This window comes from Notolepis coatsorum (assembly GCF_963971535.1).
Source record: "Notolepis coatsorum genome assembly, chromosome: 4".
NCBI classification, from domain to species: domain Eukaryota; kingdom Metazoa; phylum Chordata; class Actinopteri; order Aulopiformes; family Paralepididae; genus Notolepis; species Notolepis coatsorum.
The window spans coordinates 54722870-54737925 of NC_140168.1; the positions used below are offsets into that span (position 1 = coordinate 54722870).

Sequence of the window (15056 nt, forward strand, 5' to 3'; positions counted from 1 at the left end):
GAGCAGGCTGGATTCTACGTGTCGTGGATTAGAAAGTGATTTAATCCCTGTGACTCAACCAAGCAGCGCTGAACCCTCCTGAGACGCACTGACAAGAGACGCATTGCTCTGAAGGACTGTCACTCTCACTATAGCTCAGCCTCAACCAGCTTCTGGAAAAAAAGTTTTTTTCTTAAAGTGATTTAACAGACTGTTGTAGTGTGTGCGATGAGATGCAAGTTTGTGTTGGCCGTGTTGACAGAGTCGCCCCCCCCCTCCCCCCCCCTCCCCCACACAGGTTATTTGTGATTGCGGAAGGCCCGGGGGGCGGGTATTATACAATGGACAGGATTGTGTGTGCGATGCAAGATAGGAATCACTGGCTACGATCAGACTGCAGGGAAAAGTTTCCTGTTTTTTTGTGACTCAGATCTGTTTTTTTTTTTTTATAACAGTGTGAACAGCACAAATTACATGGAATGTGATCTTTTCTATTCTGATTTGGGCCACTTTCACATGGTGGTTCTAAATCAGATACATGTCTGATTTGTTGTAATTAGCTGGCCTCCACTGCATTCAACTTGTGAATTAAACCATAAACTGTGATTTCAGTGTCCGCCATGTTATGTCCATCATCATTATTGTTAATTTACGTAATCTGATATTGGCCACATTTAAATGATGTAAACAGCCAAACAAAAGAGAATCTGAGCAATAACTCAGAATTGAGCACTAAAGCTTGCAGTGTGAACGTAGCCATTGTGAATGTGTCATATCAATTTGAGAAACAACTACATTTGTGACGGGATTGTCTGATATTGAGGCATTATGGCACAAATGGATTTATGTAATGGGAAAATTGTGTGTGTGTGTGTGTGTGTGTGTGTGTGTGTGTGTGTGTGTGTGTGTGTGTGTGTGTGTGTGCACGAGGGACAGCAGTCTGTGCGTGTGTGGTAGTCATGGCTGGACATGTCCTTTCAGTAATATGACGTGTGTGTCCCAAGCCTGAGAGAGAGAGAGAGAGAGAGAGAGAGAGAGAGAGAGAGAGAGAGAGAGAGAGAGAGAGAGAGAGAGAGAGAGAGAGAGAGAGAGAGAGAGAGAGGTTTGTACTACAGGGATGAGCCTTGCTATATTTAGCCCAGAGTACAAGGTTGGCAACAAGCTGAACAGACCGCTCTCAGACAGACCGCTCAGTTGCAACTCCGCTCTCAACTCACTGGTGGTACGAGGAACTCGCAGTGGGTAAGCACCGCGCTCTGACCTATTCTCTTTCAAGTTGTGTGGGGTGTCGTTTTGGATGTTGAGCAATGTGAAAACCTGCGCTTGTGGCAAGGGAGCCAAGTCCCGGGTTTCATCACAGCTTGTAGGGGTTATCCATTAGAGAGCGGGTGGTGAGACCTTCCTTTTCATCAGGCCATGTTGAGAGGACGCTTGATAATAAATAGTGTCATGTGTGGTTTGAACTGTTGGAGTGCTGCTTCATTGCGGAGCCTTCAAAACAAGGACCAAATGGAAGCTGATGTCACAGTACTGTAGCTATTACCAGCCGTATATTGAATGATTAGCTGATTTCTGGTGTGTGTTGTGTTTCTTTTCAGGACTTTTATGACTACCGGTAAGCAACAGAAGCCAGTGCTTACAGGCCAGCGGTTCAAGACCAGAAAAAGGGGTGAGTACTAAAGATGGCTGTTCATTCACTGTTTACCACATAGGTTGGCAAGTAAACAAAGTAGGGAGGGATTGGCGTCCCTTTGATATGATTGACCCATTTCTATTAATTAGAACCTTGTGATGTTTATTTGTGCAGTAACAATGGTCCATTACTCTTGGTAGTGGTAATGGATATCAACTACTATAAGTATCAGTATATAGTAGTATATAGTATACAGGTATATGTTGCTTTCATAATAATAATAATAATGATACATTTTTAACAACACCCTCAGGGACACTTGAGTTGAAAATATAACAACAAAAACTAAAAATTAGCATGGGGACTGTAATAATGTAAAGGTCCAGTCCAAATGTTCTTTTGTGATGTTTATTTCACGCTGTCAAAAGCAATACAGGTCCAGTGCAACACACAGCTGTTACTCATTATACTACCTAAGTAGGTGTGTCTCATAGGACACTGCAGGTAACCCGGTGAACCCACATTATAACAATCCCTTCCCCCATAGTTTTGAAATATCATTGGTATACATTTTTTAAGCTTCTCAGCTACAAGGTAGGCGGTAGACTGCCCCTCCTCCAGACACCCAAGGGGATTATTCTGCCCCTGCATTAAAATAAGTGGGTGCCTGCCTAACTCTACCTGGATAACGACGTCCTATTTCTGGACCCGGTTCCGGAGGCCTCAGCACGACTGCCTCGGGTGCAGGAGGTTCCGGAGGCCTCAACACGACTGCCTCGGGTGCAGGAGTCTCTGACCCTGGATGGACTGCTTCTTGTGGTGAAAAGCTCTCCTCCGGTAGACTTGCTGGCGTGGTGTTTTGATCATAACATGGACGCATCTGATCCTGATGACGTCTCACCAACTTGCCGTCCTTTTGTGTCACCCTCCAAGACACTGGACCGGTCCTCTCTGTGAGTGTTGCGGGAATCCACTTCTGGCCTGAGCACCCTCTCACATAGACGGAGTCAGACTCTGTGAACATCCTGTCCCTGACATGCTTGTCATGCTGCTCTTTTTGTTTGTCCTGATTTAGTCCAACTCTATTCGCTAGTGAAGGACGCACTAGATCCAACTGAGTTCTGATTCTCCGGTTCATGAGTAGCTCAGCTGGCGTAGCTCCGGTTGTGGTCTGAGGGGTTGATCGGTACTTAAACAAGAACCTGGATAGCTTTGTCTCCACACTACCCTCCCCCATCTTCTTGATGCCCTCCTTGAACACCCGCACTGCACGCTCAGCACAGCCATTCGAAGATGGATGGTATGGTGCCGTTGTCACATGCTTTATGCCGTTTTTTCTTAGGAAGTGTTTGAACTCTGCACTAACCAGACTTGGTCCATTATCACTAACCAGGACTGCTGGGATTCCATGGGTGGCAAAAATGCTCCTCAATTTCTCCACTGTCATGGATGAAGTAATAGACTGCATTGGGTGAGCCTCAATCCACTTTGAATAGGCGTCAATGACTATTAGAAACATCTTTCCATATACTGGCCCACAAAAATCCACATGCAGCCTCATCCAAGGTTGGTCTGGCCACTCCCACGGGTGTAAAGGTGCTGCTGCTGGGGCGGCTTGGTTCAACTGACACGAATGACAGCTGCGCACTGCTGACTCTAAATCTGCATCCATGTTTGGCCACCACACATAACTGCGGGCCAATGTTTTCATTCTTGAGACCCCTGGATGAGCCTCATGAAGCTCCTTGATCATAGTCTGTCTTCCTTGTGGTGGTATTATCACTCTACTTCCCCACAGGATGCACCCGTCCTCCACACTCAGTTCATATTGTCGTCTCGTGTAAGGCTGTATTTCTGGGTCTGTGCTCTGTGAGGGCCAGGAGCCCTGCAACAACCACTGGTGGACCCTGGACAGGATAGGGTCCCGACGAGTCCAGTCTCGGATGTTTTTTACCTGCAGTGGTGTACCATTCATATGCTCCATAAGCAGCACCACCTCTTCCTCCTGTGGTACATTTCCGGGCTTTATGGGCAGTGGGAGTCTGCTCAGTGCGTCTGCATTCCCGTTTTTTGAGCCCTCCTTATACTCCAAGGTGTACTCATAGGCGGCTAAAATGAATGCCCATCTTTGCATTCTGGCTGCCGCGAGCTGTGGGATGCCCTTACTCTCTCCCAAAAGGCCTAGTAGTGGTTTGTGATCCGTCGCAATAGTGCAGTGTTTTCCAAACAGATACTGGTGGAATTTCTTTAGACCAAAAATGATAGACAACGCCTCTTTCTCTAGCTGTGAATAGCCCCGTTCTGCTGATGACAGTGACCGTGACATGTATCCGATTGGCCTGTCGGAGCCATCTGGAAACCGGTGTGATAATACTGCTCCGACGCCATAAGGTGATGCATCACAAGCCAAGTAGAGCGGCTTTGTCTCATCAAAGTGCACTAATAATGTTTCAGACTGGAGGCACTTTTTTGCCTCCTCAAATGCCTGGGTCTGACATTTTCCCCATCTCCATGGGATCTCTTTTCTCAAAAGCTTGTGTAGTGGCTCCAATATGGTCGACACATTTGGCAGGAACTTGTGATAATAGTTTAGCATGCCCAGAAAAGACTTTAACTGTGTCTGGTCAGTCGGCTGTGGGGCATTTACAATGGCCTGTACCTTGTCAGCCACTGGTTGAATCCCTTTGTGGTTAATTCGATAACCCAGGTAAACCACCTCTGGTACCATGAACACACATTTGTCTCTCCTCAGACGCAGTCCTGCAGCTGAGAGTCTCTTCAGCACTACCTCTAAGTTGTGTAGATGGCTGGCATCGTCGTCACCGGTCACCAGAATATCATCTATTCTCACCACCACCTGGGGAAGGCTTTGTAGTAGGTTATCCATGGTGCGCTGGAATATGCCTGGTGCTGATGACACCCCATAGGGTAGCCTGGTGTACTGAAACAGACCCCGGTGGGTGTTTATTGTTGTGAATTTCTTAGATTCTTCATTCAGTGGGAGCTGTTGATAGGCCTGTGACATGTCCAATTTTGTGAATTTCTGTCCCCCCCCTAATACCGCCAGCAAGTCCTCCGTTTTGGGAATAGGGTAGTTGTCCAACTTGGACACTGGATTCACTGTCACTTTATAGTCCCCACATATTCGGGTTGTCTTGTCTGGTTTTAGTATGGGCACTATGGGAGCTGCCCACTCTGAAAAATCCACAGGCTCAATTATGCCTGCCCTCTCCAATCTGACCAACTCTGCCTCCACTTTCTCCTTGAGAGCATAGGGTAATGGCCTGGCTTTAAAATACCGTGGCTTGGCTTCTGGGTCCACATATATCTTGGCTGTAGCCCCTATTAAAGTGCCCAGCTCGCCTTTAAAAACATCCTCATGTTGTGCTAGCAGAGCATTTAACTCCTGCTGCTGACCTATCTGTAGTCTGAAAATGGCTCTCCAGTCTAGCCGCATAGCTTTGAGCCAATTTCTCCCCATCAGATTAGGCCCCTCCCCTTTTACCACCAGCAATGCTAATTTATTGGTCTGCCCTTTGTAGGTGACTTGTGCGTGCATCTTGCCTAACACTCCTACTCTGTCTCTGGTGTATGTGTACAGTTTTATTTTTGTTTGATGGAGTGGCCCCCCTCCCATCTTAGTGTAGGTTTCCTCACTCATAATAGTCATACCTGCACCAGTGTCTACTTCAAAGTCAATGTCATGTCCATTCACCGACACTTGCTCTCTGTATGGCTCCACTCTCTCTCCATCATCCAGATTATACAGATTGTGTGTATAATCCTCCTCTTCATACTCCATTGTGTGGGTTGCACCCAGTCCATTTCCCCGGTTCTGTCTGGGCTGTCTGACCTGCCTGGGGCTGCGGCATTTTCTAGCTAAATGTCCGCGTCTTTGGCAGTTGTGACAAACTGCATCTATGAATCGGCAATCCGCCGGCCCGTGATTTCCTCCACATCTGTAACATCCGATTCCTGCCGACGGTGGTCTGCGCTCCGGTGCTGCAGGTTGTAGTTGTAATTTATGAATGGGTCCCTCCACTCCCGTTTGCTGCAGCTCCGCGATATCTTTAGCCGCTGTTTCCATAGTGATTGCCAACTCAATAGCCCTGGCCAACGTGAGTCTGTCATCCGGTTCTGTTAACAGACGCCTTTGAATGCGATTGTCATTTATCCCGCACACCAGTCTGTCTCGAATCATGTCATTTAACGTAGCGCCAAACCCACAATGTTCAGTGATTCTCTTCAGCTCGGCTACAAATGATGACACAGACTGTCCTTGCTGTCTCGTTTTCGAATGAAATTTAAAACGCTCCACAATGGCACTGGGTTTAGGCGTGAAGTGATCACTCAACAGTTTCAATAGCCCCGTCAAGTCCGAATCTCCTGGCTTACCCGGCAGACACAAATCGTGCAGCAGAGCGTAGACTTTTCCTCCACATGCACTCAGGAATATGGCTTGCTTTTGTCCTGCATCTGTGATATTGTTAGCCACAAAGTAGAATTCCAGACGTTCCACGTACTGCTGCCAATCAGGCACGTGCATACATAGGGGTGAAGGGGTGCCCGGGCACCTGCCTTTTTCATTTCTCATTAGAAAGTGCCCTTTTTATGCCACCCACTTTTTTTTTTTTTTTTTTTTTTTTTTTTTACTGTTGCAGATATATATATATACTGCCCTGCCCTTCCAAATGAAAGATGTCACGATAGAATCTAAATATTAGGTAAAGAAAGAGAGAGAAATGCCACCCCTCTCGTAAATAATAGGTCCTTCCAGCCTTACGCATAGGCATAGCACGTGGGTGGGTGTTGATCAATGAGACATGTAAACCGCGCAGGGCCAGCAGTGCACTGAACAGGAAATTGATATCCAGCTGTTGTTGAGCTCACAGTGCCCTCCACTCGAGTCGAGACCTCTTTTTTTACAGTTACTATTTCAACTAAAACAAAGCAAGAGTACACATCATCAGGTAAGGTATTTGCCCAACAAAATAAAATGTCGGGTTTGCAGTGCACTGTATATTTTCGTGAAACACGTCGCCAGATCAGCCCTCCCCAGTCCCCAGCCCCTCCCTCCCTGCTGCTAGTGCAGGAAAACACGCAGCATTCTCTCTCTCTCTCTCTCTCTCTCTCTCTCTCTCTCTCTCTCTCTCTCTCTCTCTCTCTCTCTCTCTCTCTCTCTCTCTCTCTCTCTCTCTCTCTCTCTCTCTCTCTCTCTCTCTCTCTCCCTCTCTCCCTCTCTCTCTCTTCTGTTATGCTTCTCTCTCTCTCTCTCTCTCTCTCTCTCTCTCTCTCTCTCTCTCTCTCTCTCCCCCCCCCTCCCGTAGCTGTTGGTCTGGAGCGCATATTGTGTTATTAAAGGGACACTATGTAGTTTTGGTGACATCTATCGGTGAAACTGAATGTACCATGATAGACTTGTATTAACCCCAAAAATCGCGCTCGCGCGCTGCGCGCACTCGCATTAGACTTAATAATTAATGCCCTTTTATGATTACGGGCACCTGCCTTTCTAAAGTCCTGTGCACGTCCCTGCTGCCAATCATCTGTTTCTTGATAAAACTCCTGGATTTTCCCATACGTCATCATTTTTCTAACGTTCGGCTAAAACTCCAAGCTGTTTAGTTTATCCTCGTCGCCAATGTAATAATGTAAAGTTCCAGTCCAAATGTTCTTTTGTGATGTTTATTTCACGCTGTCAAAAGCAATACAGGTCCAGTGCAACACACAGCTGTTACTCATTATACTACCTAAGTAGGTGTGTCTCATAGGACACTGCAGGTGAAGGTCTCACTGACGTAACCCGGTGAACCCACATTATAACAGGGACAAATAAAAACAAATAATGATATATGATTAGAGAGATTATAAACAAATACAATATGATAAGAGATTATAAACAGACTTGAAAAAGTGTGTTTGTGTGCTTTTTTGAAGGAGGAGAGTGAGTGAGAGACTCCAGAGGGGCAAAGAGGAGTTTGAAACATAAGTAATACCCTGGATGAAGTCAAGTCAAATGTTCCTTTATTAATAGCAGTAGTGAACAGTAGTGAGTGGCAGGATTCAATCAGACAGTAGTAATAGTGATGACGGTATACATGGTGCAAACCAGAGTCCGTGCAGTGTTTATTAAGAGTCAGATACTCCTTCAAGTTCACCAGCCCTTAGCTCTCCAGCAATTGGCAGCAGTCCGTGCCCACGGTTGTGGAGCCTGATGGCTACTGGCACAAAAGACTGGCCGAGGCAGTTTGTGGTGTGTCGTGGGGGGATGAGTCTATGGCTGAATACGCTCCTCATCCTAGCTAGCTCCTCATAGGGGGTGGGGTTTTTCAGTATAGCATCCAGCTTTTTACCTTGTCCTCCTCTTGGCCACCGCCTCAAGTTTGACAAGTTCGACCCCAACTATGGAGCTGGCCTTCCTCACCAGCTTGTTCAGTTTGTTGGTGTCCCTTGAGTTGATGTAGCCCCCCCAGCATACAACGTTGAAAAAGAGGACACAGGGCGCCCCAGTGGCGAACCACATAGCGCGCTCAGCCGCGACACGGCCGACCCGGGTTCGACTCCCGAACCCGTCGTTATTTTCCGAATGTCTTCCCCCCACTCTGTCTCCCATTTCTCATCTGTCTCTCTCTACTGGACTGCCCAGTAGCAATAAAGCGATAAAACGCCAAAAATAAATCTTTAAAAAAAGAAAAAGAGGACACTGGCATCACACCACAGACTGATGACAGCAACATCCCCTCTTTAATATTAGGAGTAACGTTGGTGTCTATACTAGAGAGGTGGGCAATATTGGACCTTTGTCTTGACAAATCTTTCTGCATCTACCAACAGTGCTTAACACTATGGTCGCCAGAAACGCCGTAGCACGTCTTTCCCCGCCATGCTCATTCTGCCAAAGACGCTGTACCACGTCTTTGATATCAATATTTCAAAAATCTGTGATCGAAATCATATTTCTCCCCCGGAGACTTGAGATCTACTGCTGATCCCCTCTCAACTCTCCAACGGTTCAAGAGCGCCATCTGGTGGCCGATCGGCGGATCGCCCAGAGCGGAAACAGGAAATGGAAGCTGGTGCTCATTTCAATTCGGTCCGATCACTCTGTAATAGTCCCAGGACTCGAGCTAGACACAACGGATAGCAATCCGTTACCAATAACTCGATAAACAACATGATTTGGACGTATATACTATTATACAACCTGGAAATGGATCGCATATTTCTACATCCCATAATAGGAATATTTCTGTTCCACGCTCATCGCCCAACGCTATGAGGAAGCTACGGTAAGATTCAGCGTTATTTTTTAACGTGTTCGATACTAACTGCTCTAATGATCATATCACCCACACTAGATGAATCATCTAACGTTGGCCACGGAATTATAAACGACCCCCCCCCCCATCCGGTCAACATCAGATGATCAGTAGTAACTTCTAGAAGCACGTCCATTTGAAAAAAAAATTCTCGTGCAGATTCCTATCAAACTGTATTTGATCATCAATATAATGCATTTGGGGCTATAAATCACGTTCTGGAGAAAGCTGCAGAAAACGATAAAAACATACTTATACTTTAGACCGTATTTTAGTATGAATATGTGAATGAAAAAGTATAACGTTGCTACACCCTGAACAATAGATACTTGACGTTGAATGGGCCATATGTCAATTTAGCAATACAATTTAAAAAGTTATAGCCCTGCAAAGAAGGTAAACATCCCCATAGACAAATAGAGCTGGCGGAGGATGGTATATTAAGAATATAAGCCTGGCGACCAAAGTGTTAAAATATTGATAATGCAAGTTTTGTTTTCGTCTCTACCATCAACACTTTCATATTACTTTTTACTCTGCCATTATTGTCATTCATCACTGGTTATTTTGAGACCGCAGTTTCCTATTAGTAAAAGCATACAAACTGTAGCCGTACTGTTTGTTTGTATTTGAATGTTGACCAAAGCCGGCTGTCTAGTGATTTGAATATAATCTGACAAACCAGTCTGTCAACACTGCATCTCAGTTAATATCAAGCAGTGCAAACCTTCCCTAATAGTTACAGTAATTGTGGCAGACAATTATGTGTCCAGTGATTACCTTAACCACATCAAGAAATATACATTCTATTAATTTAAATTATGCCATTTGTGTCATTTATCACGTTATGGGGCTAAAAGTCCTTATCTATCGGGATTGGTTGAAAATTGGTTTGTGGTATGTCAGTCAAAGGTAAAGCAGCCATTGGCCAATATGCACACACACAGACACCACGTTCTAACCAGGCCTTTAACAATCCCCCAGGGCCCAGGCCATCCCATCAGTACAGCTGGTGTTCCAGGGTTCCGCAGCGCTAACAGGTTGCTTCTGTCCGACTGCATTCATTGCCTCACTGTTATACAACACACCATAAGCCCTGTCAGACCCCCTGCTGCCACCCCAGACGTGATCCAGTTCCTAGAATGTCACGGTCACAGTGGCAGAATGCTAGTTACCGTGCTAGATACTGTGCAGCATTGGTGCAGCGCGCGTACGTGGCCCCCTCTGCGCAGCGTGTCTGCCATGTTTACCAGGGTTACATGGATACCAGCGGAGGGTATGGAAGGAAGGCTGACACTGAGGACGGCATTCTCCTGATTCCTTCCTTCCATTTAAAAATAACAGCTTGTCACAGTGAATGATAACTCACACAGGAGGAGGAGACTGGTTGGTTTGAATGACTCTTCAATACAGAGACTGTTTACTATTAAAGGGAATTAAACAATGCAAGGGCTTTGTGAGGAAAATAAATCCTCATTGGATTAAAGCTAGAGAGGTTTAGTCCCCTGTCAATCAAATGATGTTCTGAGTTATAACATAGATAAATACAAATAAATACAAAAGCTTCAGGAGATAAGGATCTGTGTGCCATGGACTGTGAGGTAGAGTCACTAGCACTATGTAAGCTGTTGACACTCTACATTGTTTACGCAAACTTATTTTTGGTATACCATATAATTTGCCATTTTGTACGAGATCTTAAGATAAAATAAGATATTCCTTTATTGATCCCCTTGGGGAAATTACATTCTGTGGCATGTGAGCATCCATGTGAGCATCCTCCTCTCTCTCTCTCTCTCTCTCTCTCTCTCTCTCTCTCTCTCTCTCTCTCTCTCTCTCTCTCTCTCTCTCTCTCTCTCTCTCTCTCTCTCTCTCTCTCTCTCTCTCTCTCTCTCCCCAGATGAAAAGGAGAAGTTTGAGCCCACAGTTTTTCGAGACATTATTGTTGTGGGCCTTAACGAAGCGGGTGGGGACCTCGACGCTGTAGCCAAGTTTCTCGATGTCACGGGCTCGCGGGTGGACTACCGTCGCTATGCCGACACCTTGTTTGACATCCTCATTGCGGGGAGCATGCTCGGTGAGTGTATTTACGACCGTTGAGACCTGCAGGGTTAATCACAGTCGGGCTGGATGGTACTGCCAGACGAGTCTGCCTCAGAACAGCAGGGATGATAATAATAATTAAATTAATGATTTAATTTAGATGAATTTTCTAAAATGTGGTTACAAATTGCTTTACAAAAAATAGGTAATCTCAATAATGAAAGAGTGAAAAGGAATTAACTAATAATAGTAACAATGACACACAGTGTCATAGACGTGAAGCATTCTCGTATATATTGAACTGGTCTTACACAAAGTGCCATGCCCGTCTCTCTCCTCCAAATCACCAAAGCCAATAGTGAAACACGACTCAGAATGTCAGTAACTTAAATACTAGCTAACGTGGCTTCAGTATAAACACGGCTCAGAATGTCAGTAAAATATGGTGTTCAACCTAATGTAATGTTTTCCTACCAGGAGAGTTCATAGTTACCATGGTCTGTCTGGGGTACCTTATGTCGACGTCATGTGAAAGTGTGATTGCCGTTGATTGGCGTTGATGCCACTAGGGGGCAGAGCGGTGTGAGTGACTGATTGATTTATTGATTGAACATTTTATTAACAGATTGCAGAATGGGTACAATACAGTACAGCTCATGGATGAAGGAGCTAGTGGCATTACCAGTCATAGAGCTGCTTTGCATCTAAAAACAAGTTAGGGACACGAATAAGACATTGTAAAAAAGACATTGTAAAATGCCCTGTTTCTCTACAGGTATAAAATGTAGCAGAATGTACAGGGTTATAGTAACAGTTGTGAACATAGTTATGTATCGGAGCTATATAAACGTAGTGTCTCAGGTTGGTGCGAAAGGTTATATAGCTGTGGTGGAACCGATAATGTCAATTATACCAGATCTGAGATCTCCATGGTTGATACAAATCTATTAGGAAGGCATTAGGAGTCAATTACAAATAGGCAGATCAGGAGCTAGGCAGATGGGTCTCTGGTCAGGCCTGAGGAAGACAATGTGAAGAAGTTGCTGTCCCAGGGCGGATACTTAACAAGGGGTGCGGGGGGGCTGAGTGTGGGGACAAAGGGAAGTTCAGGGGGGGGGGGGGGGGGGCTCAACTTAGCACATGTGCAAGATGTCCAATATACGCATATAAAACTATAATACTAAACACGTTGTGTGCAAGAGTAGCAGTTGTAACTGAGCAGTGCAGAAATGACCAGGGGGGTGTGTGTGTGTGTCTTAGATGTGATTTAGAAGATGATGCTGATTTTGCTAACCTTGACCTCAGGTAAGGCATTCCAAAGCCTGGGAACCCTGGTCACCTTTTAGTCATTGGCCTGGACCTTGGAAGAGCCAAGAAGGGCCTGACTTAGGATGTTATGTTGCGCTTCATTTCATAGTGGACCAAGAGATGTGAGATCTAGCTGGTGGACAGACCTAACCAAAACGAACAGGCAACCAGTCCGAGTGTATAGTAGAGAGGCTAGGGGTGATATGATCCTGACTGGAGGTTCAACAGAAGGCCTCACCTAATCCTGCTGGCTCTCAGGATAGAGACTTAGGGCCCTATTTCCATGAGGGGTAAGCTCAGGGCACTGGCACACGTGGATGTAAAGGCATGCTTACACCACAGGAAATTTCCCCCAGATCTAGGGACTTGTTCAGGAACTCAGTGAGTTTGCACCGTGGGGACCAGGCTCTAAACAGAAGTTCTGGGAGATTATTTTACCCCCAAAAAGGAACTGGGGGTGAATTTTTTTTATTAAAACATCCAGGAAAACAGGCCCCCAGCAAATGTTTTAGTTACATCAATATTGTGCTGTCAGAACAGTCCTAAGTTTGTAGCAAGTATTTAATTTGATAGACATTTAACGTCCATTTCACCAATGTCATCTGCTTTCAACAAAGAAATGTGAACATGGAATGCATATAAGCTATGTATGTAGTGATCTATGCACAAAATATCAGCAAATCTCTTAGTTACAATTAGATTGTATGAACTAAGCAGGTGAAATGTTTGCAGCTCAAGTACATTATTAGTAGACAATTCAGGCATGCCTAGTTTGGAAACCAGTGCATTGTGTGGTCTGTTGCACGTTCCTGTTCAATGCGAGGACCAGTATGGCAAAATAGTCTGCCGGGAACATTGATCTGTTCATTCAACCGTGATCACGAAGATCTGATCAGAGAAAATTGTGTGAGACCTTTTTCACACGTCACTGGACTAATTAGCCTAATGTTTGCAGATCTTTTCACCACTTTGCAAACGCAGAGAACAATGGGTCGAAGGAAAAGAGTTCCACGCAATGCAGTTCCTGATAGTTTCGGTGCAAACGTGGATTAATTTGGTGACCAGAGATGCATCCTTCGCGCAGAGCGGAACATTTGTCAAAAGGGATGGAGTAGGAGGGAGACATCATCAGCATGTTGGGGCTTCAAGCTGACTCTAGAGCTATGTGGCAGGGGCTCAAAACGATGACAGACTACAAAGGCGCCTCCCTCAAACTGAACAATGACATCTCCTTAGCAAACGACCTCAATACCTTCTATGCGAGGTTTGATGCTGGTAATAACAACACCAGCTCACAAGCCTCGGCAATGGGGGGGGGGGGGTCGGCTGCTGATGGAGGCGCAGTGTTCAGGGTAACAGAGCATGAGGTGAGGCGGACCTTTAAAAAAGTGAATATCAGGAAGGCAGCAGGTCCGGACGGCATCCCCGGCCGCGTCCTAAAAGTCTGTGCCGACCAACTGGCCCCAGTATTCACTGACATATTTAACCTGTCCTTAGAACAGGCTGTCATCCCCACCTGCCTGAAGAAGTCCACTATTATCCCTGTACCCAAAAAATCCAAGCCTGCTTGCCTCAACGACTACCGCCCTGTAGCTCTCACCTCCATAGCCATGAAGTGCTTTGAGAAGCTAGTAAAGGGCTACATCTGCTCCTCCCTCCCCATCAACATGGACCCCCTGCAATTTGCATACCGCCCCAACAGGTCCACGGAGGACGCCATATCCCATGTGCTGCACACAGCAGCATCACACCTGGACAAGAGGCAGGGGAACTATGTGAGAATGCTATTCATCGACTACAGCTCGGCATTCAATACCATAGTCCCCTCCATACTCATAGCCAAGCTCAGGGACCTGGGCTTGGGCTATGACCTCTGCCAGTGGGTCTTGGACTTCCTGACTGGCAGACCCCAGGTGGTGAGAGCAGGCAACTGCACCTCCTCATCCATCACCCTCAACATAGGGGCCCCCCAGGGCTGTGTTCTGAGTCCCCTCCTCTACTCCCTGTACACACACGACTGTGTGGCTCAGCGGAGTAGCAATACAATCGTCAAATTTGCTGACGACACAGTGGTGGTGGGCCTGATCTCTGCCAACGACGAGAGGGCCTACCTGGAAGAGGTCAAGGTCCTGGCGGGATGGTGCCAGGAAAACAGCCTCTCCCTGAACGTCAGCAAAACAAAGGAGATGATTGTGGACTTCAGGAGGTCGGGGGTCAAGGACTACAGCCCCCTCAGCATCGACGGGGCACCGGTTGAGAGAGTCAACAGCTTCAAGTACCTCGGAGCCCACATATCCGAGGACTTGAAATGGACCATACACATTAACAGTGTGGTGAAGAAGGCACGACAACGCCTCTACTTCCTCAGGCGCCTAAGGAAGTTCCAAGTCAGCCAGAAGATCCTTAAGAACTTCTACTCATGTACAATAGAGAGCATCTTGACCGGCAACATCACCTCCTGGTTTGGGAATAGCACTGCAAAAGACCAAAGCAGACTACAAAGAGTGACACGTTCAGCCGAACGCACAATTGGAGGGGGGCTCCCCACCCTCCAGAACATTTACAACAAGCGTTGCAAGGGGAAGGCTAAGAGAATTATTAAGGACTCGAGCCACCCGAACAACTGCCTCTTTGAACTGCTGCCGTCAGGCAAGCGACACAGGAGTCTCAAGGCGAGCACAGAAAGACTCAGAAGTAGCTTCTATCCCCAGGCCATCAGGCTGCTAAACGAACAATGAATGAACACTACACAACAACAACCACCAAACACACAT

The 15056-nt window shown here is 46.2% G+C and overlaps 1 protein-coding gene across 3 annotated transcripts in view; it reads left to right on the forward strand.

The window, feature by feature from the left end:
• The first annotated feature begins 1135 nt into the window (after window positions 1–1135).
• bzw2 (basic leucine zipper and W2 domains 2) overlaps window positions 1136–15056 on the forward strand; it is an 81163-nt gene continuing 67242 nt past the window's right edge. For 2 of the 3 annotated variants that reach the window (XM_084311765.1, XM_084311766.1), the window contains exons 1-3: window positions 1136–1221; window positions 1578–1648; window positions 10832–11008. In XM_084311765.1, coding sequence (XP_084167891.1) covers window positions 1585–1648; window positions 10832–11008 — 241 coding nt within the window. In that variant the 5' untranslated portion in view covers window positions 1136–1221; window positions 1578–1584. The remainder of the gene's footprint in view (window positions 1222–1577; window positions 1649–10831; window positions 11009–15056) is intronic. The other variant, XM_084311767.1, reaches the window with a different exon arrangement.